The sequence below is a fragment of the Ambystoma mexicanum genome, chromosome 4p, assembly GCF_040938575.1.
Source record: "Ambystoma mexicanum isolate Mex_15411 chromosome 4p, UKY_AmexF1_1, whole genome shotgun sequence".
NCBI classification, from domain to species: Eukaryota; Metazoa; Chordata; class Amphibia; order Caudata; family Ambystomatidae; genus Ambystoma; species Ambystoma mexicanum.
In genome coordinates this window covers 681,209,828-681,236,806 of record NC_090927.1, presented here as the reverse complement: position 1 = coordinate 681,236,806, position 26,979 = coordinate 681,209,828, and the positions used below count along the sequence as shown (strand labels likewise).

Genomic DNA, 26,979 nt, shown 5'->3' with positions numbered 1-26,979 from the left:
ACAGTGCACTATGTGTAGAAATTGACGCGACAAATTCCCTGACGAATTTCCCCTGACTGTGTTTTTCACAATTTTTCTCCTTTTTTTGGTGCGTTTGTTGGAATGAAGCATGTTGGATGAGTGTATGCCGAGAAGGGTGTATGTGTGAAATATTGAACCATAGAATGTGTTTCTGCTCAAATTATTGCATATTTTGCACTTGCACTAAGACACTTAGAGCATAAAGCATCCTCTAAGTTGGAGGACAAGAACCCTGTCCTGCCCCCCTACACCCTAGACTGATTGTTTGTTGTTCTATCTATGTTGTTGCACTGATAAATGTTTTTTCATTGTGGATTGTCTTTATATACATATATTGTGTTTTTGATTGACTTTCTTCTTATCAATAAAAAATATTTTTTTTCTAAAAAACTGCCTGTTAATTTAATGGAATTTGGCAGTTGTCAACCAAGTGGTTCATGGTTACCTATGTGGAAAAATAAGATGCCCGTTTGATCTCTTGGTTAAGTATTAAAGTTTGTTGACCTATATGAGGGTGGTCAATTACGGGATTCCTATCCCTTTTACCTCTTATTCGTGTTTTTGATCATGTGGAAAGCCAACATGATGAGGATTTTTAAGTTGTATAATGGACACATTAGCACAGCCTGTATGCAAATGTGTTCTTACAGATGCATAGTGGGTTTACTTGCATTATGGGCTCAGCTAAGATGATGAGTGTTCTAATGTGTGTGCTTGGCTTACATTCGCAAAGCCAGTATGGCCATGTGTTTGTATGGTATCATTACTGGTATTAAGGTCAAAGCAAACATGAGTATGTTATTAATTGGGGGGGCATGGCTAACCGCCATGTAGGAAAGCCGAGTCTGATACAGCTCTGCTTGATATGCCAAATGAATTGCCGCTAACTTTTGCCATAATACACTAAAACGTCTGAAAGTTGCCTTAACCGTCAATGAAGGACTGGGGCACCTGAGGCCGAAGTTTGGAACGGCTCTGACATTCCGATCGGCAGCCGCGACTCTGAAAAGAAAACAAGGCGACCTGAAAATTGCGGCTGCCTCGAGACCCGTCTCCCCGCTGAAGCCTGCGCCTTAAGCAAAGACAACGCGAGCCTGCCAGGATCTGTAGCACCCGCGACTGCCGAGGAGGTCGGGTGCCAGGGGACCTGAGCAGACAAATACCAACCCGTGCGGATGGAGGCTCGACCTGCGCCCCAGTGCCCCGGACCGGTGGGCGTGGGGAGGACTGGACCGGCCTCGGTCCGCGAGTGGGGGGCACAGCGTGGAGCGCGCATCAGTCGAGCTGAGAAGGAGTGGAGAGGAGCTGACTCGCCTATGCGGCGCGACCCCCCCCAGCAGAGCCAGCAGCCCTGGGCGGGTGCACCGGAAGGCCCTGTATAGTGAATGAGGGTCAAGGAGATGGGTGGAACTTCAGAGGCCCGGCGGCCTACACCCCACCGCAGGCCAAACGAGCGGCACTGCCCTTGCGGACCCCACGACAGGCAGACGCGCACGGGCTGCTCCAACGCTGGGCTGCGTGCGGCAGCTCCACGAGCCCTGCAGTGATCTGTTGCGGCCATCGGGGCTGGCCCTGGAGCGGCTCCCACGACCAGAGGATCAAGCACCAGAACGCCCAGATCCTGATAGTGTGTACGGGAGGTGCCCGGCAGGCGGCCGGAGGACAAACGGTAAGGAGTGGGAGGGAGGGGGCTGCAGGGTCACCACTGCCCCAACATAAGGAACTTCGTGTCCCGACCCCCCGGACCTCCCTGCCCTAACTTGCTCACGCCCAGTGGCGGCGCGCCGTGCCCAACACAGGGCAGCACAATGCAGGACTGCATGGCCCAAGGCACTTGCTGAAGCCACCATAGAGGGCCCTTGAGACCACCAGCACCCCACAAGGTTGACCCAGTGACCATAGACCCCGGCCCACGCCTTGACGGGATCCCAGGTGTGGCCGGAAGCTAAGGGAAGTAGCTGGTAGCGAAGGGCCAGCCCCAACTCAACACACAAGAGGCGATACCCCCTCGAGAGCACCTGCTCATTGACTCTTCTGGGCTGAGGCCTCATAAGCCCCCCGTGCTTAATGGGTCGCTGCGACTCCTTGTGGCCGGGAGGCAGGCCAACGACACACCAAGACTGCTGCAAAACCTGAACCCTGCAACAGGGCGCTACCCCTGCTCTCCTGGCGCACAGGTGAGACCGACAACAAAGCCTCCCTTTGCCAAATCTGAAGGGACCTGTCTTGCAAGGCCAACACACCTCAACGGCTCACCCACCCCGGGTTCCCCTTGGATCACTCCAACTCGCCCCAGGCCAGCCATAGTAGCGGGAGCGCAACGCAATCAGGCTGAATTGGCCAAAGGTAGCCCTAACACAGCGATACCACTGGGTGGGCTGCTCCGGCTGCCGCCAAAAAGCACACGAGGGACCCGATGGGCTTGCCTGCTCCTGAGGTTGTCTGTTAAATGCGCACAAAGCAAACACAGGCAAACTACCATGGAGACTTTCGCAGCCTCCGGGACGCTCAGGCCTGACACTGGTCCAACCAACGGAGAAGCACCTAATACGGAGGCACCCGAACCAGCGAACTCGCAGCTCTTTGAGGCTATCATGACTCTCCAGAAAACCATGGAAAACAAAATAGACACTGTCGCTCTCGACCTGAACCTACTATGGCAGGATGTGTGCTCCATTGCCAGTAGAACGGACGCTCTAGAGACCCAAGTGCGAGACAACACTGAATCAAAAACACAGCTTCTGAGAGATGTAGATGCCCTCACACAGAAGGTGAAAAACCTAGAGGATAGAGCCGATGAGGCCGGAGGGCGGGCCCGGAGAAATAGCATCAGGATCATTGGCCTGCCCGAGGGAATGGAGGGCAATGACCCCACAAACTATGTCGACGACCTCCTCATACAAGAAATCGGAGCTGGGAAGTTTTCCCAAGGGTTCACCATAGAGAGAGCCAACCGTTCCCTTGCCAGGCGGCCGCCCCCGGGGAACCAGCCCAGAGCTATCATAGCCAAAGTGCTTAATTATAAGGACAGAGGAACAATTTTAGCCTTCTCAAGGCTGGGCGGCTCCATACAAAGAGACTCTGCGAAGGTCGCTATCTATCCCGACTACACCCTGCAGGTCCAGAGGAGTAGAGCCCAATTCTCCCACATCAAAGCCAGACTGAAAAACGCAGGCCTGCGTTACACGCTTCTATTCCCGGCCAGTCTGAAAGTCCTGCATAACAACAGAGCCCACCTATTCGACACCCCTGCTGAAGTCAGCGAATGGATGGACAGGGAGCAGGTCCCCGACCTAGAACAGAAACAAGGCAAACCATAGCCATCGGCAGCGTGAGAGCCCACCCGCACCATCCCCAGGCCGCACTAACCAGACACTCAGCTCTACACTACGAAAATGCAGCAACCCCGACGTAACTGGAGCCACACCAGACACGAAATACTTCATAGTTGCATCACCTGAAGTAGTGCTACTCCTGTCCCCGGGAATAGTGTGGGTAGTTCGCCCGCTCGTAGAGCACCAAGAGACCTAGGTCCATGGAGCGGAAACAGGAAAGTCAGAACGGGGGAAACCTCGCTAGACGTGTTTTGTTTAGAAAAAAGTTGAAGGTTAATGTTCTTCGGAAAGGGAACCCCAAGACGGGAACCCAGTTAAAGTTGTTTAGGAATCAGACCAAGACCATCTGCTGCAGGATCACCATGGGGCTGGCCGGGCCCACCCGGGACCTCGACCCTGGACCGCTCACAAGCCCACAACCATATGCAGACCATGGCTGACAAAATCAGAATAATGTCCTAGAATGTCAGGGGCTTAAACAGTTACGTCAAACAACACCGTATCCACTCCTTCATGAAACGTCACAAAGTTGGAGTCGCCCAGCTGCAAGAGACACACCTTAACGCACCCAAACTAGCAGCGCTGGCCAAAGTCTGGAGGGAAACCTTAATAGGCTCCACACACTCCACGTATGCAAGAGGAGTCCTGATATGGATCGCACCTTTCATCCCCATTACCCTGACTCTCACGAAAACGGACAATGAAGGCAGAATGGCCCTGATACAAGGCACCATTGAGGGGAGAGACCTTTGCCTGATTAGCACCTACACTCCTAACCATGACGCTACCATCTTCTTCCGCTCACTGTACACCCGCCTGAGCCCATGTAGGGAGGGCATAATAATATGGGGAGGCGACCACGATTGCACCTGGACCCGCGCATGGACAGATTGGACAGCAAACCTGTCTACCCCTCTCCACCTGCTAAAATACTAAACGCCCTCACACAACAATTTGCCCTGAAAGACCTATGGAGAGAACAGCACCCTGAAACCAGAGCCTACTCCTTTTACTCTCCTCCACACAAAGTCCACACTAGAATTGATTGTTTCTTCGCCAGCGAGGAACACATAGCCCTGTTTGAAGATACACAGTACCTAGCCAGGGTGCTGTCCGACCACTCCCCCCTGATTACCACATGGACATTAACAGCCCCTAGGCCCCCCATCCCGACATGGAAACTCAGATGCGAGGCGTTGCTAGACAAAGCCTTCAATGAACAAATCAGACAAGGCACGACAGACTACTGGCAAACCAACATTGATAGTGCCCAACACATAAGCACAGCATGGGAGGCGTACAAGGTAGTTAAGAGGGGAGAAATGATAGCCGCCGCCAGAGGGGCCCAAAGACTCACCACGTCCCTGCTTGTGCGCACTGAAGCAGAGCTGAAAGACCTACAATCAACGCCATCCCCAGACCCGGCCCACACGCATAAAATAATTGAACTTAAACAAGCTTGCCTAACACATTGGGAGACACTGGGGAAACTAAGCTATGCGAAATACACTGAAAGAAACCACGCCCTAGGTGATAAACCTAGGAAACTGCTTGCGTGGCTATACAAGCGTGAGACCCCCAAAACACCCATCTGCCTACTCTGGGGCAACGACGGCCTGAACATCCACACACAGGCCGGGATAAACCTAGCGTTCAAAGAGTACTACCAGGCCCTATACTATGACCCCACACCACCCACAGACACGGAAATAGAAGATGTTCTTGACATCATCAGGCTGCCACACCTAGATGAACACATGGCCAAGTCCCTGGACGGCCCCATCACTTCAGATGAGGTCATGGCCACCATCAGAACATTACCCTCAAGGAAAACACCGGGGCCTGACTGACTCTCCGGTGAGTTTTATAAGAACTATGAGGACTTACTAGCCCCATTATTATCCCAGGTGTATAACGAGGCGTACGAGGAGGGCCGCCTCCCCGACACCATGAGCGAAGCTGTCATCATCCCCTTGTTAAAACCCAACAAAGACAGTTCAGACTGTGGCTCATACAGGCCCGTGTCCATGCTAAACGTGGAATATAAGATTCTAACGGCGCTACTTGCAAGGAGACTACAAGTAGCCATCCCGCACCTAGTACACCATGACCAGACAGAGTATGTGCAGGACCGCTCCATCACTGAAAACCTACGTAAGCTGCACCATGTCATATATAGCACAGATAGTGAGCCCGGAAAATGTGCGGTGGCGTCCCTGGATGCCGCCAAAGCTTTTTTAATTGGGTCCGGTCGAAATGGCTTCATGCCACCATTGCCAAGATGGGGATAGGGCCTACCTTCTTAAATTGGGTCAAACTTACCTACTCAAGCCCCACTGCCAGAGTCCGAACCAATAACACCTTCTCTGACAAATGGAACCTCTCTAGAGGAAGTCAACAAGGATGCCCCCTATCGCCCTTACTTTACATCCTAGCTATAGAACAAGTGGCGGCATACTTTAGACAGGAGTAGGGAGACGAGGGGCTTTACAATAAATGGGGTGACCCACCAAGTCTCTATGTACGCTGACGACATGCTCCTCTACCTGAAGGACCCCGAACACATATTACCCTACATACTGGAGATGTTGGAAGAGTTTTATAGATGCACGGGGATCCAAATCAACCACGACAAGTCTTGCCTGTACCCCTTAGCAGCCCTAAGCAAGACCAAGAAGGAACACCTCCCCTCACTAGCTCTCAAGTGGGAACCCACCTCATTCAAATACCTGGGCATTAGGATCCACCGAGACCCCAGAACTGAACATGCACTGAACACTGAAAAGGCGAAAGAGGGCCTAGCTAAATCAATCGACTTTTGGAGCAAGCTGCCCCTTTCGATGGGCGGCAGAGCAGGGCTTCTCAAAATGGTAGCTCTACCACGACTCCTGTATTCTTCACCAACGTTCCGTACAACATTCCGCAGCAATTCTTCAAAGAGCTAAATAAACTCTGCCGGAAATTCCGATGGCACGATGGAAGACACAGAGTCGCCCTAGAAGCAAGACAGAGACTGTACGACAAAGGAGGCCTCAAAATCCCCAATTTTGAACTCTACTATTTGGCAGGCCAACTGAAGCACCTGATCCAATGGATGGCTGATGACATCTCCACGGACACTCGCCTGCTACAGCCCACAAGCTCCCTGAAGCTACTTAGAGACCTACTCTGGATAGAGCCGGAAGTGAGACACCAAGACTCATATTTAATCCGCCTGGGCACACGGATCTGGAGGCGGGCCTCCAAAATTGCCAAATTGGTCGACACCTACTACCCACATATCCCAATAGTTGCAATTATGTCAACGAGACCTGAAGGTCAGAAGGCGATCAGGAACATATGGGAACCCTTTGGCATCTCCACCCTGGGAGATCTTGCGGACGACCAGAGCATCCTTAGGTTCACCGAATTGCAGGAAACCACGGGGATACCGCCAGGTCAATTCCTCCTACATGGGGCGGTAGTGAATAGGCTCACGAAACGATGGCCAGAGATGGAAATCCTCAACACCGGGCATGAGGCCATCCAGAACTTGTTGAGCGTGGCAGAGTGAGGACATGAAACTTCGAGGCTCTACGAGACCCTGCTCAACTGCGCCACGCAACAAGAACTCAAGACCAAGCTAAAATGGGAACTAGAACTTGGCAGAATGTTTGAAGACAAAGAGTGGGAGGTTATGACACAATACCACAAACAGGTATCTAGAAATGCCCGTTTCCAGCTCATACAATTCTACATCATTCATAGGGCTTACCTCACTCGAGACATCATCTCCAGATTCAGCACTACGGGCGCCGCATCGTGCCCCAAATACCAGAAACCATCCGCTGGAATGTCCCACATGTTTTGGGGATGCCTGGCAATACAAGCCTTCTGGACACAAATTAAAGCTAAGGCGGCCAAAGCAGACACAACATTGGACGTGCAGTCCCCCAAAGCTTGCATCATGGGCTTCTACCCTAAAAGTAAAAAGAACAAGCCTCTAAACAGACTCAAGGACTTAATGTATATCCTTGCAAAAAGGTGAATTGCCATGGCCTGGAAATGCCCCAGGGCCCCCAGTGTCGCAACGTGGTGGGAGGACCTACGCAGATGGTCTACAGCCGAAACAGCGGTTTGGGAGCTAGCACAGAGACAGCAAAAAATGGACACCTCCGAGGACCTATTACAGTGGGTGGCCCTCACGGTGACCCTGTTCCGCACAAAGAAAGAAAGATCATCCGGTGGGGACGCGGACAGCCCACGCTAACCTCTGGTGTATATGGACTGCAGCATATCATTATGGACTTGGTCTAGTTGGGAGTGAGGGAAGGGGGGAGTTATCACTAATACGCAACTGTTCCGAAAACAATATTATGTTTGTATTGCTATTGAAAATAAAAATAAATTCAAAAAAAGAGTATGTTATTAATTGAGGATACTGGCATATATTGCTGCAGCCAGCATGGAGACGTTTGGGTGCATCAAGCATGATAATGTATTTTTCATGCTGGCAGAGCACTGGCATATATTGTGGGTAAATGTATCATGACAATACACTGAAACCTTCTCCAGTGGACTGTTGGTGATCTGGTATCTATTGGGTTTTTCATGTGATACCCTACATTACCAATTGTAAACATGCTGTTTTCCACCCCAATTTCCAGCAGAAAGTGTGTTGCAAAATGCACATTTTTAACCCATTATTTTAAAACATTTCTAGGTACCATCCACCTGGAATACCTACTTGACTTGTTGGGGCTCCTTCGCTATGCTTGGTCACTTGCACACATTAATGGGAAATGTGTATGCTGCTCAAATTAAGAAATGCATCAGCTGTCACTGGTGAACTATCTTACCAGCCAATTCAAACTACAGTTTGTATTTTCCCCAAGCCCCTAGCAGTTTATCATTTGTGAAGTTGTGGTCATAGTCCAAAAACAACCTCACCAAAAACTATTACCAAGTAAATGATGGCATTAGTGATGGGCAAAGAAGTTAAGGGATAAAGCAAAGCACACAGACATTTCTGGAGATTCGTCTGGATAGGTTTGAGGTTAGCAGTGAGTAAACATTAGGATCTGAACATTAGGACCCCAAGAGCAAAGACAGGCTTGCCACCCCTTAAATGATTGTATAACATACAGCTTTGTCCTAGTAAGGCCTTAGAGGCACCCACAGGGCATTGGGGCATTTTAATCTTGTTTTCTTTTATCAGCTTTCTTGCTGTAGTAATAGAAAAAAGTTAAGCCATTTATAGAGTGAGTGGGTAAGATCATGTAGAGCAGTGGGTTAAGAGGGGGGGGGGGTTGGCATGCCGAGCAGCCGTTTTGGGTGCAGCAGGGTAACAGCTTCAGACCTGCTCTTTCCCCCTACCCAAGCCACTTGATGGGGCCACTGACTGTGCAGGGCCTGCGGTGGTGCCCAGTGGCAATTTGCCCATGACAGTGCCTTTGGTTGTACCCTGATAACTCTGAGACACTTGATAGGCCTACTGGGCATTGTATGCAACCATACCCAATGACCATTTCTGCTGGGGAAGAGACTTAACCCCTGGCCCCACCTAGTTACTTAAAGTGGGCATTGTGGCCAAAAGCAGTGGTCACTTTGCTTGGGGCATGGCATTTGGTTATAGCCAGGGCTCCAAAACCCACTGTAGCACACGGGAATCCATGTGCCCCTTAAGGCCAACAAAATCCACAAAGCAATCAACTGGGCCACTGGCCACGGCCTGCGTTCATTGCGACTGGGTTATAAGCCTTCAGTCATGCTCTGAGTTCCCAAAAGCAACCCAAATTGGCCTGCAACCACTTTATCTATATGTCCCCTGAACTGGCCAAGAGGGGCTATTGGCTATGGCCTGGGGCCATGGACAGGGGCCCATTTGCCCCGAGATTGGCCACTGGCGAAACCCTGTACATTTAGCTAGTGCCGACATGGCAATTCTCCAGGGCGCCAAAGTCGCTCACAGAGGCCCCTACCAGCCATGCATGGGACATGAACTTAGGCTATATCCAGGATGCACCAAGACAATGGGAGTGACACTTTCACAGTTTTGTAGGTCCGCTGACAAACATAGTCTGTGGGCCTGAGGCTGGGTGTAAGGCCCAGATGTAGAACATGGACCAATAGGCCATGGCCAGACCGATAGCCTACGCACTGCATGACCAAAACTAAAATGTTATTTCATTTATGAGGCCATATTAACACTCCTGGGTCCCACTCCTTAGGCAGGGGTGACACCAAGAGGGATGCGGCACGGATTCCAGCCAAACCCTGTTTAAAGGTGTTGGGCACATGGCAGCCCTGCAAAATGTTTATCCCACATCAACCATCCAGAATGGCTGTCATTAACTAACATAGCTGGGTGCCATTTACCACCTTGGTAGACACAGTCTGGGTCTGAACACAAAAGTAGTCCAATCATGAACCTAAAAAGTGCTAGGTAGGTCCACAGATTGTTCAGAGCGAACCCTGAGATCACTAATTGTACAATTATCTGTTATCTGTTAATTATACAATTATGATTCTACAAATCCTTCTCTTCCACTCATCCTATCTCTTTTCTAATTATGTATAGACCTCCTGGCCCCCTTTCATCCTTTTACGAAGACCTTGACCACCTCCTCTCTGTCATCTCCCGCTCTCCTTCTCCTCTCAACGTTCTTGGCGATTTCAATCTTCACCTCCCCTCTCCTCCTCATCCTTCCTCTCTCTTCTCCATCCTTGACTCCTACCTCCTTTCCCCACTCCCTTCTCCTCCTACTCATTCTTCTGGCTCCACTCTTGATCTTATCTTCAACTCTACCTACTCCTCATCCTCCATCTCTACTCTACTCAACTATCTCTCTGACCATGCCCTACTCTCCTTCTCCCTTACTCCCCCTCTACCTCAACCCTCTCCTTCACCCTCCTCCTCTTCCTTCTTTTGAAGAGATCTACGCAACTTTAGCCCTTCTCTCTTTCATGATACTTGCTCCTCCTCTCTTTCCCCTCTCCCCGACCTCTCTTCCCTCTCGGCAAATGAAGGCCTATCCTCTCTGTCTTCTTCAATCTCTTCCAGTCTGGATCAACTCTATCCTCTCTCATCCTTCCGCCCTACTCGTAAACCTACAGTCTGGATCAACTCTATCCTCTCTCATCCTTCCGCCCTACTCGTAAACCTTCTCAACCATGGCTTTCCTTCCACCTCCTATCTATACGCCACCTTGAGCGTCGCTGGCTCAAATTCCCCTCTCTATCTAACCAGACTTCCTACTTCTCTTACCTCTCTCTATATGACTCCAGCCTCAGCTCTGCTAAACGCTCTTACTATTCTAACCTTCTATACTCTCAAGCCTCTCATCCTCGTTGTATCTTTCAAACCCTCTCTCGCCTCCTCTCCCCACCTACTCAGGGCCCCTCAACCTCATCTCCCTTATCCCCTTCTGACTTCTCTGACTTCTTCTCTTCCAAGATACTCTCTCTTTGCCAAAACATCACTTCCTCCTCTTTGTGTAACGATTCTTCCTCTTCCCCCAGTCCTCCTCTACCTTTATGACTGACTTCTCTCCTATCACTCCATCTGAAGTTTCCATTCTCCAGTCCAAATCACATCCCACTCTGCGCCTTCTGATCCACTCCCTACCCTCCTTATTCACAAGATCTACCCTCTCCTCATTCCTTACCTAACCTCCTTCTTCAATATTTGTCTCTCCTCTGCTACCTTCCCCTCTGCCTTCAAGCATGCTACTATCATCCCTATTCTGAAGAAACCTTCCGCTAATCCTCTTCTTGTGTCCAACTTCCGTCCAATCTCTCTTCTTCCATTCCTCTCTAAATTACTTGAATGCACAGTCTACTCCCAGCTCTCTGCGTTCGTCACCAACTTTTCTCTCCTTCCCCCCTTTCAATCTGGCTTTCGCCCTAAACACTCCCCTGAGACTGCCCTTACCCAGGTCCTTAACTCCCTCCTCACTGCTCGCTACACTAAGCAATCCTCAGTCCTTATCCTCCTTGATCTCTCTGCAGCCTTTGACACAGTTGATCACCCCTTACTGCTCAACACTCTTTCCTCTTTAGGTTTCAAAGGCTCTGTCCTCAACTGGCTCTCATTTTACCTCTCCCACCGCTCTTTTACCATCTCCTGGGGCGGTCGTAGCTCTTCTAAGCTCCCACTGGACTATGGTGTACCCCAAGGTTCTGTCCTTTGCCCTTTTCTTTTCTCTCTTTACACCTTGTTTGTCGCCCCTATAATCTCCTCTTTCGGTATTTCTCATCACTTCTACGCTGAGGACACCCAGCTTTTCCTCTCATTCTCTTCCTTCACTCCTGACCTCCATCTTAAGCTCTCTTCTTGTCTTACTGCCATTAAAAATTGGATGTCATCCCACTTTCTCTCTCTCAATACAGAAAAGACTGAAGTCTTATTCTTCCCCTCCAACACTATTCCTCCTCCTTCTCCCCCTCCTTCTATTCACTTTCCTCCCACTAATCTTCCTCTCTCTGCACATGCTCGAAATCTTGGTATTTACTTTGACTCCTCCCTCTCCTTCACCCACCATATCTCTCTCACTTCCCGTGCATGTCGCTACCACCTTTTCAATATCCACAAAGTACGTTCCTCTCTTACCTTCCACGCCACTAAACTTTTACTCTCCTCCCTTCTCTTCTCTTTTCTACTGTTCCTCTCTCCTCTTCGGACTCCCTGCTTCTCATCTTGCCCCCCTAAAATCCCTCTACAACTCTGCCATTCGCACCCTCTGTCTACTCTCACCTCATGACTCCATCTCCTCCTCGCTCTCACAGCTTGGCTGGCTTTCCCTTCATTCCCAACTCAAATTCCACTTCCTCTGTCTTGTCTTCAAATCTCTCCATGAACTTTCTCCCCCTTATCTCTCTTCTCTCATCTCATTCTACACTCCCTCCCGTTCCCTCAGATCTGCAGATCACTTCCTTCTCCTTGTTCCCCCGTGCCTCCTCTCGTTTTCACTCCTTTCAGCTCCTTGCTCCCCTCCACTGGAACTCCCTTTCCCTCTCTATCCGTTCCATCCCCACTTATTCCTCCTTTCGTGTCTCCTTAAAATCTCTTCTTCTCCACTCTCCTCCCTGATACTCTGTTCCTCACCCACCCTTCCCCCTTCCCCACCCTTCTTTTATCCTCCTCATCTTGCCTCTCTACCCCTGCCTTGTCTCCTCTTATGTCCCTTCTCCCCCTCTCTCGCCTTCACCTTACCTCACTTTCTGTTCCCCACTCCATTCCCCTCTCCACCCCTTCTTCCCTCATTTATCTCCACTGGCTAATTGTTCTAGTTACTGTATTACTGGTTTGACTCATATCTTATAATTGCTTCTACTGTTATTGTATTCTTGTTGTTATAATGTACAGCGCTTTGGCGTAAAGCGCTATATAAACAAAATAAACATAAACATAAACTAATTGGTTGTTGGAACCTTTTGACCACAGTTGAAACTGCTGTACAAATGTGAGAAAGCACATTTTATGGAACAGATCCCCCCCTTCTCACAAAAGTCTGGCGCAATCTGTCCAGCCGTTTGGGATGTAGGTGGGAACAACCCTGCCTGTAGAAAATGAATGGGAACATGTACATTTTGAGACTCCATTTAACTATTGCTCCTCTTGTCAGATACCTCTGAAACCTTCCAAAGAAATGCAGAATCAGGTCCATATTGTATGTGGAAAGTTCTGTGGAGATTTCAAGAGTGCCAAAGTTATAAGCATCTGTAAAGGTTTACTCTTCTAATCGGGTGTCCAGCTTAACCATTACTACTGCATGGGTAACATCAGCCCTAACATGTATATATGTTATAAATGTATACACATCACTTAACTTATCTTAAACTTCAATGCATTATTAGTCTGGGGGGCTAGCGGAAACACTGGTTAGGAGGTTTAGAGTGACACACTGAATTGTGTGTGGCAGAATCTTGCCGGTAGTGCAGTATAGCATGTTCTGGATGAGAGTGGGAACACAGAAAGAAAAGTCAGACAACTGGAGTAGTTAAGATGGAGGTGGGTTTCTGCAGTAAGATCTGCATGCTGCAGGTTTTGGGTTCAGTGTGTAGTGGCCATTCAAGTAAATTTACATCAATCACGGGGCATGCACTCCAGGCTCTGATGGATTTAGGCATCATGGTGAAACAAAGCAAAGCAGACCTCTGCTGTTTGCCTGGCCGCAGGTTTAGGAGGTTGAGTATAAACTATGGGCTCTGATCTTAGATTCATGAGCAGAAAGCAGTAGGGCCTGTTGTGAAGTCTGGTGGTTGATTGCTGGACAGTGCTTTGAATAACTGTGTGTGTTAAAAGTAAGCCCTTTAGTGTTTTCCTGAATTGATTATTTTTTTGACCGGCAGCCAGTGGAGGGATCTTAGAGCTGGTTGTGTTCTTTACTGTCTAGTAGTGGTGTTGCCCTGGTGATCTGGATATGATGAAGTATCTTAGTAAGGTAATCCAGCAAGGCCATTGCTGATAAGAAGTGCCTGTCTTAGAGTGCCAACTTATTTAAGAAGATCTTGCCGCAGTGTTTGAAAATCAGGTGCATCAGGTTTGTAATGATTTTGCCTGCACTTGCCCATGAATTTACCATAGGAGGAAAGCAAGGTGCTCTATTTTCTGGGGGCAGAGGGCAAACATGTTGCACTTGCCACCTATAGAATTAGAGCAAATGTTTAATGATGACTTTATTTAATTAAACGTTTTTGCCATATCACATCAAGACACAAGAGCGAAGGTTCCCGGATCCACCTTGAAAACGCCAACACACAGAGAACTGTGGCATACTGGCTTTGGGATTCAAAGTTTCAAGAAACTCATTCAGTATGTATTCATACAGAATTTGCATCCTGTAAAGAAGCAGTGTGCAGTCTCATTGGATGAAACACAGACTAGATTAGCCAGTAAAAACATGGATTCCACTGTGGGCTGCCAATGCCTCTCTCAGACTGTCATTGCTTTCTCTTGCATCCTCTACTTCCCCTACCCATGTGGCTCCTGCACAAATCCACCCCTGGTTGTCATCCCCCCAGAACCTCCTCATATCATGCAATACCCTGATAACATGCAGTCTGCTGGTCTGGCCCCTCGCTCTGCCGCTCAATACTCCTGAGATGGCTGACAGTAGCATATAAAAGAAATGCACAACCTTTTCTATTTTATGTTGTGGTCATCTTGTTTTGTGTTTTTTTCAAAGGGAATCTGGCTTGTGCTGTAGGCATAAACCCAGTTCCCTGTAAAGAAAAAACAATATTAGAAGGCTGGAGGGACCCCATGGGGCTAAAAGCGTTAAGGACAACAAAGGGTGCCGACTTGGCCGATATCGACTTGGAGCCCTCTACAAGGCCCTAACGTTGCTTGTGGCTTCCAGGGCAAGGGCTGGTGGCCTGATGTTAGGCAATTCTGCCCCTGTATCGGTCCAAAAAATGAATACGTATTTGTTAAGATTGTTATAAAATGACCGATAGGTAATGTAATCATTATATTATTATCATGGTTGCACTTGTTTTTTTCCCTTCAGCCCCCATCTAACCCACCCCCACCTCACCCTGCCAACCATCACCCCCAAATTCCCTACCTAAACACAACACATATATACATATTTGTTTCACAAATTTCCAAAAACGGCTGCGGCAAAAGACAAACGGTTAAAATAGCTAAAGTAAAAATAGCCACGATTAAAACTTGGTAAATGTATCTACATATAAAATTGCTTAGGTATGTTTCCATACTCAGCTGATGCAATTAATCAGTGCTAGGTTGCCTTCTGCTGTCAAAATGACAAAGTGCACCCACTTCAACAACAGCTATCATTTCAACAAACAGATTGAGCATGGTTCTACGTGGTCACCTTCACCTTCCACTATCGGAAACATTCAGAAGTTACTTAGTTCCACCCCCACTTCTCTTCACACAGGGCATAGCAGCTCCAGTGTTAATCAACAGTTAATTACTGGCTCAACAATTCAATCTCTAAAGAGCGAAATGCTGTAGGATGAATGCCTCCTCACAAGCCAAAACTGAAAGTAGGTGCTGTAATTATGCTACCAGGCAATCCTTTGCCACCAGGACAAATGCCTATTCACAAGCCAAAACTGAAAGTGGGTGCTGTAATTATGCTACCACGGTATCTTATGTCATCACAGGGAATCTGCAATATAAAAAGGTTCACAACTACATGTCTACAAAGACAGATCATAGAGGCCTGTGTGAGCAATGGAACGTAGATACTGCTCTTATACCACGCATACCTCTCATTCCATCTGATAGGTTTAGCCTTTTTAATGACCAATAATAAGTCACAGTACTTACGCCCACTTCCTGGACAGATTGGTGGTAATTCCGATATTTAAGAAGGGATGAATTACTGACTGATATTGACCTTTAAGATATGCTAGAACTGCATATGTTACGCCGGGAAAGGCATGTTATAATATAAAAGTAATATTATGGACAATCAGCTTGATTCTGCCCTATGCTTTCAATCTGCCTGCCATTAATTAATGTATTATTCATAAAATAAGCCACAGGTGCCAATTGTAAAAGGGTGCAAAGGGGGCAAGAGTGTATGCGAGAGAGACAGAGGGAGAACACAAAGATATGTTTCTTCGATTACCCAGGACAAAGTTTTCCATATACAATTTTGTTCTTGCACACAAATGTTTCACAAATAATTAGGAGCACTACCACATTTAAAATGTGCAATACTCGTTGCACATTTTACCTGGCAAAGCTTTGTGAATGAGCAGCATTGTGGAATGGGATAGTTGCTTGTTGAATTTAGCTGCTTCTCATTTTTGCACATCATGCATATGGTGTTGTTTATTAAAGTAATGTAAAGAACAGTTTTATCCCTTTCACATTTAATAAGGGTTTAAAATGCTGTCTTACTCCATACCATCTTTTAAAGTTCTATGCTTGTACATAAGAATATGATGTCTAATTTCAGAACCAACCATTGGTGCATCTTAAGAGTTGAGTGTAGGGAAAATTACTTATTGGTAATGTTCTTTGTATGGGGTCTCCTCCCACAGATTGCTGATCTGGGTAGATATCCTCCTGAGAATAGGGAAGTGATCTTTGAGCATACAAGACAGTTCTTAAAAATAACACATCCGGTAATGCAGTTTTTAAAAAAATATATTACCCAAGATACATAGGAGTCTAGTCAACCCAACTGGATGCCTGGTCATTGCAGCCATGGGTAGTTTACTTGAACCACTGGCGAAATATTTAGATAAGGCCAGGCTACATACATGAAGGACACCACACACTTTTTATCCAAACTAAATACAGCGTTCTCTTCAACATGGATGTCGCGTCACTGAACACTAATGCAGTGCTTGAAGCAGGACTAGAGGCCATGGAGTGGCTTTTACTAACATCTGACACCTTCACAGCTGGCAGGGTCTTTCTCTTAACTCTCCTTAAGCTGGTGTTGATGAATAACTTCTTTAGGTTTGAGGAGAGGTATTTTTTTTACAGGTTTCAGGGACAAGCATCGGAGTGGCCCCGGCTCTGAGCTATGCAAACACCTGTATGCTTTACCTAGAGACAGAACACACCCTGAACTCGGCAAGGTGACTGCAACATCTTTCCATGTGTGTGAGATATATTGATGATGTATTGGGCATCTGGACTGGACCCATTAGTGAACTAGACAACTTTTTTGCAATCATGAACCAGATGCACCCACGGATCAGATTCACCACAGAGTAGAGTGAGACCAAGATCCACTTACTGGATGTTGAGGTATAGTATGAGAATAGTGCACTCAAAACCAGGATTTTCACAAAACCAACAGATCAGAATAGCTTACAACTAGCAACCAGCTTCTATCCCAAACGTACAATTGACAGTGTACTCTTAAGTCAATTCTTGAAGTACCAGCAAAATATATCTAATTTGGAGACTACAAAAGACAGGCCCAAGAGTTACATAATAAATTCCTGGAGAGGAGATACAATAAAGATTTGATAAAAGCAATAGCAGAAAAAGTGGAGAATACAGAGAGAGAGCCTCTATTGACATCTAAACTGTCTTAGACAAGTCCATCCTTGGTTTACTTAACAACACACTCTACACAGAGTTGTAGAATCAACAATGTGATAAAGCAACATTGGCTCATGATGCAAATAGACCCAACCTTACAGAGACTTTTTCCTGAATTACCGACTTTCACTTACAGGAATAGTGAGAGCGGAGTCTGCACTGCCAAAAAGATTTGACACACGTTATATGGGAACACAACATTGTTGTAATTGTCAGCATTGTGGAAACATCATTAAAGGTAATAAGATCATACAACCACACTCTGGTAAAAAAAAAAAATTGAATTAAGATAATCCTATACATGGGACTCGTGAATGTGATATATGCACTGAAAAGCCCATGTGGGTACTACTACATAGGAATGACAACACGCAAAGCAAAGGTCAGTTGGAATGAACAACATTCAGACAAAAAACCTTAAGTCCCTGGTAGCAACACACTTCGTGGAGGCTAGGCATAATGTTACATGCATAGTATTGGAACAAGTCACATTGCCCAATAGAGGTGGGGACCTTCACAGGAAACTATTATAAAGAGAGGTAGCATGGATTGATCTGTTCGACTCACTAACACCTAGAGGAATGAATTGTGAATGGGACCTAATGTGTTTCACCTAAGGGTAATGATAACTCAGAGAGGAAGGAGGAAATCTGACCAGGTGGCCGGTAGATAGTAGCCACAGTGATGGAATGGCTAGGAGAGAGAAAGAGCTTGCAGACGAGGGATTCAAAAGAGGAGTAGGCCTGTTTAGCAATGACAGAGGCAGGAATCCACTCGGGGAACATCAGGGCTCCTCCCCCTCCGGAACGGTTGGACCTGGGCGCGAAGACGATCTTGTAGCCATCAGGGAGGAGATTGTCAAAGCTCGTGACAGAGCTGGCCGTGAACCATGTCTCAGCGAGACCGAGGACATAGAGGTGAAGTTCCTCCAGAAGGGGGCAGATGTCGAAGGGGTGTTTGACAGCTGAGCGAGAGTTTAGAGTGGCAATATGGCAATATGAAGAAGGGAGAGGGTGGAGTCAAGATATACTCCAAGGGTTTTCACAAAAGGCGAGACAAAGATTGAAATTCCGGCAATGTGGAAGGCAGAGAATTGGGATCAAGCCTCTTGATCACTGTGCAGGGGCCCACAAGAGGGATCTCCGTCTTCTCGCCATTCAAGCATAGTCGGTGTGTGGCCATCCAGGTTTGGATGGCTGAATAAACAGAGTTAAGGGAAGAGGAGTATTTAAGGTAGTTGCCAGAGAGGGGCAGCAAGATGTGTGTGTCATCTGCATAGTTTGTATAACATATGCCAATAAGAGTCCAGGGGGGCAAATAGTCGAATCGTGAATATGTTATACAAAGTAGGCGATACACAGTATCCTTGAGGTGCTCCGCAGTTGATAGGTGCTGGGTGGGGGGGCACTGGCCTTCTTAGAAAATACTCTAATGGAGTGGTCTCCTAAGAATGAGGCGATACAGACTGTGGCTACGGGAGAGAAGCTGGCTGAGGAGGATGCTGCCCACCTAGGATCTTGTGGTCCACTAGGTCAAACACAGCTGATAAGTCAAGGAGCAGCAGCAAGGCGAGCTTGCCTTCATCCCTGATTTGATCAATCTGGATTTTCAGGTCGAGTAGTGCAGACTCCGTCCCATGGCCCGGGCAGAACCCTGTCTGGCGCATGCCCAGGATATGGTTGGTTTCTAGACATCTATGGATTTGCAGATAGTATGCTCTATCCAGAAGGTTTTGCAAAACTGTCTGTGTGCCTGCTTTCTTGCTGAATCATGCCAATGCTTTGTTTCTCAAAGCTGCTCAGAGCTCTCCTGCACTTTGTGATGATGATGCATATTACGTCAGTATGAGAAAAACATTTTAAGAAAAGAAAAACAAGACATGTTGATGAATGGTGTCCTGGCAACATGCCTAGATGTCGCAATCAAAAAGGGGCCAGTAACAGATGTGTGAAGTGTAGGGATGGGGAAATGTGAGAGTTAGAGGTGGAAAATCCAAATCGAAAAAAATATAAAAATCTGCAAATTTGTCAATAACAAAATTGACTAAAAGGGGAGATTTGCTCAATTTTAATAGAAATAGCACATTGGTATTCTGACATAGAAACAGTGAAGTCTTACAAGTGTCACTCATTAAATTCTGCTTTTTTATTTTATTGATAGCATGAAAGTCTTTGATTCTAGGCTATTCCCCGATTTCTCCTTCTCACACCTCTTTCTTGTGCCAGCCTGATGCAATGTCTTTAGGGCTGTTTATATGCCTGGGCTGAGTGTGTTGGGTAGCCTGTGAGGCATATATGTGTCAATAGTATCCCTCTGCTGGTCCAGAGAGTAATACTGAACACCTTTAGAGAGGATAATTTCCATTTTGGTTGCTATGTTTGTCAGTCCTATCCTTTCTGGAGTTAAGTATTCTTTATTTTACCTCATAAAATGGCAGTAGACCATCATTTGTATTATAAAGTCTATCATTAGAATTACAAGACCTATATTAATTTATCGAACTTATCTGAGCTATTTATAAAGCGCAGCTGGGTGTCATGAAGCAGAGGATCACTGTACATAACACCAGAACAATATAGCATTGAAAAGGGAAACGATTTAAAGATCATTAATTAGAGGCTTAAGACATTACAGTCTGCAGGGAATAAGGGTAAGTAGGTATCCTAGAGCCCTGACTGCAGTCACAGCTATAGAGGCCTGGCCAATTTATAATATCTGGCAACAAGGCTTACGTAAAACTCAGTGTAGAAAGCCTAATTTAAAATGCCCAGGTTCAACTATCAATTACCCACAATAAATGGGAGCTGAAAATTGTAGTGCAGTGGTTTACATTAAACCAGGATTTCACCCATTCAGGGCAAACATAAATTTAAAAAGCACATATCAAATGAATTCAGTGCAGAAACACATTGAAAAATAATTCTGTCATACCAATATGAGCTGACTATAGCACAAGGGGTGGCAAAGAGCCTGGGTGGAAGCTACGGTAACAGTATGAATAGACTACTGTAGAGGCCAGCCAAGGTAGCGAACAGTGTTGAGAACAATTAAAAATACAGTGTCATAACCTACTAATATAGTGGTACTCTACTTCAAGTGAACTAACTATTTTGAGTGACACCAGAAAGATGTTGTCTACCCTTTTTACAGAAAGTCCCACCTTAATAATGATTATAAAAAGAAATGCATTTTAACACTACAGTCATTCATTTTTCCTTAATTGAATATGTATACGAAGATGCATTTTTCTGAAACACATACATATTTGCACAGTATACCAAAAATATTTTTGGTTGAAAATGTACCTTTCTTGCTCTGACAAATACTGACTATCCATATCTCTGGGTCGGCGATCAACCGGACTTCGAGAGGCATCATGGTGTCTAGTTGGAGAACGCGATCTTCTCATTTGATGAATTTCATCTAAACTCCTACACATGTTCCCAAAAAGAAATTTGATTAGACGTTTGGAACTGCATTATTAGAAAGTTTACTTCACAGAGGAGGGAGTTAGTCTATTGATGTTTAACACCACAAAACCTTTTCTATTCCAAATCATATACAAGCTTTCATATTGCCTCTCCAGAAAGCTCCTGCCAAAGAAAGAAAAGTGTGCTGCAATTGCACATATATGTTAAAAACAAGGAAATATACTGCTTATCGGCAGAAGTCATGATAAAAATATATAATTATAATCACAGCAATATTAAAAATACCTATTTATTTCTAATGCAAAGGATTTCGTGCCCTGCAATTTTTACCCTCTACTTGTTCAACTTAACATCATATCATACAAAATATAATAAAAAGCCAGATGCACATTTTCCTGATGCCGTCATTCGCAGTCGAGACTGCCTGCTCCACCTTTTGTCACCACTAGAGGGAGCTGTTGCCATATGCATACAATAATGAGACTTCAAGTTAATCTTCAAGGCGAACAAAATGTGTATTATCACAGCTTGAGGGAGTTGTTGTCTTACACATACATTAATAAGACTTCAAGTTCATCTTCCAGACAAACAAAATGTGTTTCAATAATGAGAACATACAATTAGCTGCAGAAAAGGCCCAAGACAGGGATTCCACTTCAAAAGTATACTTCAAGTTGAATGAGAGAAGCATGCTGCACTTGAATTGTGTTTTACCACACAATATATTAACACTCTGAAAATGTCTTCCTCTACCCACTTTAGCCTGTGTATACAGGCTTTTACACTAGTAAGTCATAATAAGTAGCATCTCTAAGACAGTTTTACAAAACACTTGATCTAAAAAGCATAATTTTAAACCAATGAAACACAATCTCACATGTGCTAATCTTGTTCAAAATCAATTTTACATTTCAATTTTTAGTTTGACTATATTCTTTGTATATTTGTATCGAAAAACAAACAAAAAAGTTTACAAATTGTTTGTTATTACCTCTCCTACATGGAAAAGGTTCCTAATCCTATGGATTACAAAAACTAATGTGACATTGTGACCATGCAATTTGCGTTGGCTAACTTGCGTTTCATAAGGTAGCATGACTACAATTCTCTTCCCACTGATATGACCTTCTTCAGGGCTGTGTTTTACTAGTTTATTAATCATTAATACACAACATATCTAACAGGTTACCGATTATTCCATATTCATATAATCAAGAATAGTTGAAGTCACAAAATAAAAATAATGATAATGCATGTGTGAGGAAAACTATGATAAAAGAAAAAAGAGACAGAAAAAAAAGAAGTTATTAAATGAAGAATCATAATCTGATCATCATTTCCTTATGCAACACAAAGATATTAAAGCATTCTTTACAAATGATTATTAAATATTGCCTCCACATATATTTTACATGATTTTACATTGTGATGCTTTCATATATTTATCAACTTACTAGTTGATGCAAGTAACCGCTTCTATAACATTCCGTTGTGACCACCAAGTTTAACTTGATCCTAATTAAAACTAAGATTCAGTCTAATAATCATTAATTCGTTTTTGTAACCCATCTGAAAAGGAACCTTTGACCTCGGGAGAGACAAATCAAACAATTTGTAAAGTGTTTTAAAAGTTTCTGTATAAGAATATAAGAAGAATATGGTCAAACAAAAAATTGCAATGTAAAATTGATTTTTAACAAGATTAGCAAATAGGAGATTGTGTTTCATTTTTTTTTTAAATAGCTATATCAAAGTGTACCCGCTTCCTATTTGTTTTCCACATTTGGCTCTACTCAACAAGCATTTTCTAGCGCTTAATGGAGCGAAAACAGAATCCAAATTAGCCCCAGAATACTGAACAAAACCAGGAAACTGTAGTGAATTCATTTTCTAATAATCCCTTTGAATCTCCTCCTCTCCTTGCCATCTCTTTCCAAATCAGACTCCACAATGCATAGAAGTCCTTGTTAAGGAACTGCATAGACATATATTGCAGTGTTAGAGCAGGGTTGTTTAACTCCAGGCCACAAGGGCTGGAAACATGTTGGATTTTCAAGCTACCCTTCATTAATATTCATGAGATACATTTGCATACAATGATTCTAAATGTATGCACATTTACACGCATGTATATTAATTAGGCATATCCTGAAAACTTTCAAGATTCTGGTCCTTAAGGAGTGAAGTTGAACAACCCTGTGTTAGAGCCTGTATTGGAGGGCTGTAGTGTGTGGTAAGTGACCTCTGGCCAGGTTAGTGGTCCCAATGGTCCCAAGCCAAAAGCGAGGATCTCCAAAGAGTGTGAAGGTTGCTTAGAACACAATAGGGGTCAATGGCTATTAGAGCCTGTGCAGCAGAAAAGAAAAGGCAGCCACACCTTGGGTTTCCTAAGACACAGCTTGTCCATGTGTCTTTGACCAGTGCCCAGTGTACACAATACACAAACGGAAGCTTGGAATCCAGCTTTTACAGGCTGTTAGAGCCTCCATCCAAAGCTTGCTGATTGGCTAGAGAACTGCTAGCAGTGAGAACAACAAAAGGGAAGCACGGACTCCATGCTCATTGATTGTCAAAAAAGAAGACAACATGTTCTAATGTTTGTCAGGGAGCACACAATTGACACCTGTTGTAAAAATACAAACAGTAGAATGTCCTTTGTTCCATAGTTTCCACTTGCAGACTTTATATGTTTCTGCTGCTGCTATTATACACCTGTCTGGAGAAGATGGAAGACATCATTTTGTAATGATCCTTTAAATGAAGGACTAAGAGTCAAATAGAGTGAGAGAAAGACAGAATGGGAGAAACAGAGAAAAAGGTAAAGAAAGAGAAAACCAGAGAAAATAAAAGTGAAGAGGGGAATATGGCACACTGCAAAGAGATAAAATGAAAAAAAGGACATGGACCAAGTGACAGTAAGACAGATATAAAAAATAAAATGAGCCAGATCCAGAGAAAAAGGATACAAATGCAAAAGACAGAGAGATGCACAAAGAAGTGAAACAGAGAGAGAGAGAGAGACATTTAGGTACAGAGGGATGATGATAAAGTGAGACAGAGTGTCATAGACCGGGTCCCGCCTGCGCTGCATCCGTGAGTCTTTTCTCTAGTCTGTTTTGGAGTATTTCTGGCTGGACACTTGCTCTTGGTGGTATAAAGCTGAGAATTGTCTTAACGCTCGCAGGAAGATGAAAACCTGGTTTTGCTGCCCCGATTCCCCGCACCACGAAGGAGCTCACCGTGAACTAGTGGGATGCATGGACAGTGCAAGCACAGGCAGGGAAAGCTTAGACTAGATACTGACAGCAGACAGACCCAGCCGGAGGAACACTGCAGATGAGCCAAGAGTAATATGAGGCAATTACAGACTGATAGCAAAACAGAAAGAAGGGGAAGGGAGGCTTTGTCAGAGGACCAAGGAAAAGGAAAGAGGCTGGATGAGACCCTCAGAAAGCTGGCAGAAGTGATGGGAGGGCAAGGGCTAAAAGGCAAGAAAGGGACCTCACAGGAGGGAGCAAGGGCAAGAAAGGGAACAAACAGGTAACAGGGGAGTGAAAGAGGCAGTCAGAAGCGCTGCCAGGTAACAGAGCAAGCTACTGACTATATCTCATTAAGATATGCTTCTCCTGGCAACTTGTGGGCTTAAAAGGTCACCAGTTAATGGAAACAAGGTGAGTGGTCTTCTGTTTGGTTTCCGGAGCAATTACTGATATATCCAAACCGTTTATGTGTGGAACATGGGAGCCAGAATTTTGTGGATGAGGAAACATGACAGACCCTGATTTAGCATTATGCGAGGACAGTGCAAGCACTTGCAAGGAAAGCTTAGAGCAGATACTGACAGCAGTCAGACTACGCCGGAGAAACACTGGAGATGTGCCAAGAAAAATATGTGTTAGTTCCAGAATGGTAAAAGATCTGGAAGAAGAGGAAGGGATGCTTTTCCAGCGGGCCAAGGAACAAGGTGTATGCTGGATGAAACCTTTAGGGAGAAGACTGGATGTATAGGTGGGCAAGGGCAAAAAGGAAAGGAAGGGAACAATGGTGAGAAAACTAACAGAGAGTAACAGGGCAGAGGATGAGGTGGTGAGAATAGATACAGGAAACAGAGAAGGCTATTTACTAGAGCGTGTTAAGACACAATTCTCCTGACTTCCTGTGGGCTGAAATGGTCCCAAGCCCATCGATACAAAGCCAACAGAACTCTGTGAAATCACTGATGCCATCCATAATGATCATGCACAGAACCTGGGAGTCAGGCCTCCGTACATGCACGGCACCATGAGCCCTACAACCTCCAGCTCGCCATGTGGTACAGTGCAGTCCCTGGACTAGTAAATAAATATATAAATCTAAACAAGATAGAGCTGCAGGAGGAGTCGGGGAGTCTTTGTTTTTAGGAATGTCCTCCAGATGGATTCTTCTTCCTTCTAGCTCCTATGATATTGGTCTGTGTTCCCCATCCTTAGCATTTTATTATTTTTGTTTTATTTTAGCAGAATTTGTAATCTAAAACCTGTCCTTGTTTGCTGTGGACAATCCTTGTTCATTATAGACTGGATTGTGTGCCAAAGACTGCTGACTATGAGAACTTTTACGGTCTGAGGTAACTGGGACAAGCCCGTTGGACTAACAATGGATCACACTGGTAAAAGCCAGACCGAAAATGTAGGCATTGATAGATGCCATGTTTTGTCATGGGGGTGGAGACCCCAAGCCCGTTGCCTGATGGGGAGAGACCAGAAACACATTTAACCAGCTGCTATGAACCGGAAGTGCATTTTCAAATGTAATTCACTAGTGTTATAATAATAATTAATAATAATTAATAACAGTGTTATTGCCTACCTGCCTGTACATCTCTTGTCTACAAATGCAGCCCCTTGACACACACCCCAAAGCGCCTACGCACCTCCCTTCCTCTTCTTCCATCTTCATCACTTCCCTCTCCCTTCTGACCATCTGCAGCATGCCGCCTGCGCACCCAGACTAGCATGCCCACCCATGCCCCACCCCACCATCTGACCTCATACACACCACACCGTCGTCTGCACTCCATTCCACACTCAACCGCCATACCAATCCGTTGGGACATCACCGACTCCACCTCAGGCTCTGTAGACTAAGAACACGCACCAAACACCTCATAGCTCTCCAACGCACTCCACCCTCCACACTACTTAGGAACAACAGACTCAGCTCTCGCACCCATACATCAGTCGCTCAGCCTTACCTCTATGACCACGCTCATTACCCTAGCAGCCATCACGCTGCATCTATCACGCCCCAGCCTCACACACCCAAACACGCACCGCCCACCTCCAGCACCCCCAACGCCAACACACACACTCTACGACCAGACTTAAGATGTGCTCTCATCAATGCGCGCTCTGTCCATGCTCATGCCATTGAAATCAATGACCTTATCACCACCCACAATCTTGACCTACTTGCCATATCCAAAACCTGGCTCCATGAAGCTTCCAGTCCATCCATCTACCTCGCTCTCCCTCAAAACTATACCATCCTCAGACAGGACCGTAAAAACTCTAAAGGTGGTGGCGGCGTTGCCCTCATCTTTAAAGACACCCTCACCATAAGAATGTGTAATCAACAATGTGACAACAACGCTGATCTCCTCACTGCTAAACTAGCCCTCTCACCTAACTGCACCATAAACTTTTTTATCACCTACAGACCACCAGGATCACCCCTTGACTACCAAAAGCAAGTCCTCCAAAACATAGGCAACAACCTCAAAAGCACCACCAAAAGCATCCTTCTAGGGGATATTAACTGTGGCTTAGCTGACCGAAGGACAATGCATCCGCAAATTTAGCCAAAGAACTATCAAACATAGGATTCAAACACAAAATTACTGCACCCACTCATAACAAAGGCAGATCCATTGACTGGCTAGCTGATCACAACTGTTCATCTGCAATTACCTCCATCTCTACCCTCCCATGGACGGACCATTACCTCATTCAATTCTCCATTCGCACCACGCCCACCCATAAAATGTTAACATATGCCCCCCCCGCAAAAGTAAGAAGCTCCAAAAAACTCACTGCTTCCAACCTCGCCCCTCTCCTCGTTATCCCTGAACTCAAGCCTCCATTCACCCATGACCCTACCTCTCTAGCCAACATCTACTCCAGCACACTCA

The 26,979-nt window shown here is 45.7% G+C and overlaps 1 protein-coding gene across 15 annotated transcripts in view; it reads right to left on the bottom strand.

Annotated features, from left to right (window-relative positions):
* Positions 1 to 26,979, bottom strand: part of RIMS1 (regulating synaptic membrane exocytosis 1) — a 1,643,460-nt gene that overhangs the window by 548,404 nt on the left and 1,068,077 nt on the right. For all 15 annotated transcript variants that reach the window (XM_069606225.1, XM_069606227.1, XM_069606239.1 and 12 more), the window contains one exon: positions 20,685 to 20,810. In XM_069606225.1, coding sequence (XP_069462326.1) covers positions 20,685 to 20,810 — 126 coding nt within the window. The remainder of the gene's footprint in view (positions 1 to 20,684; positions 20,811 to 26,979) is intronic.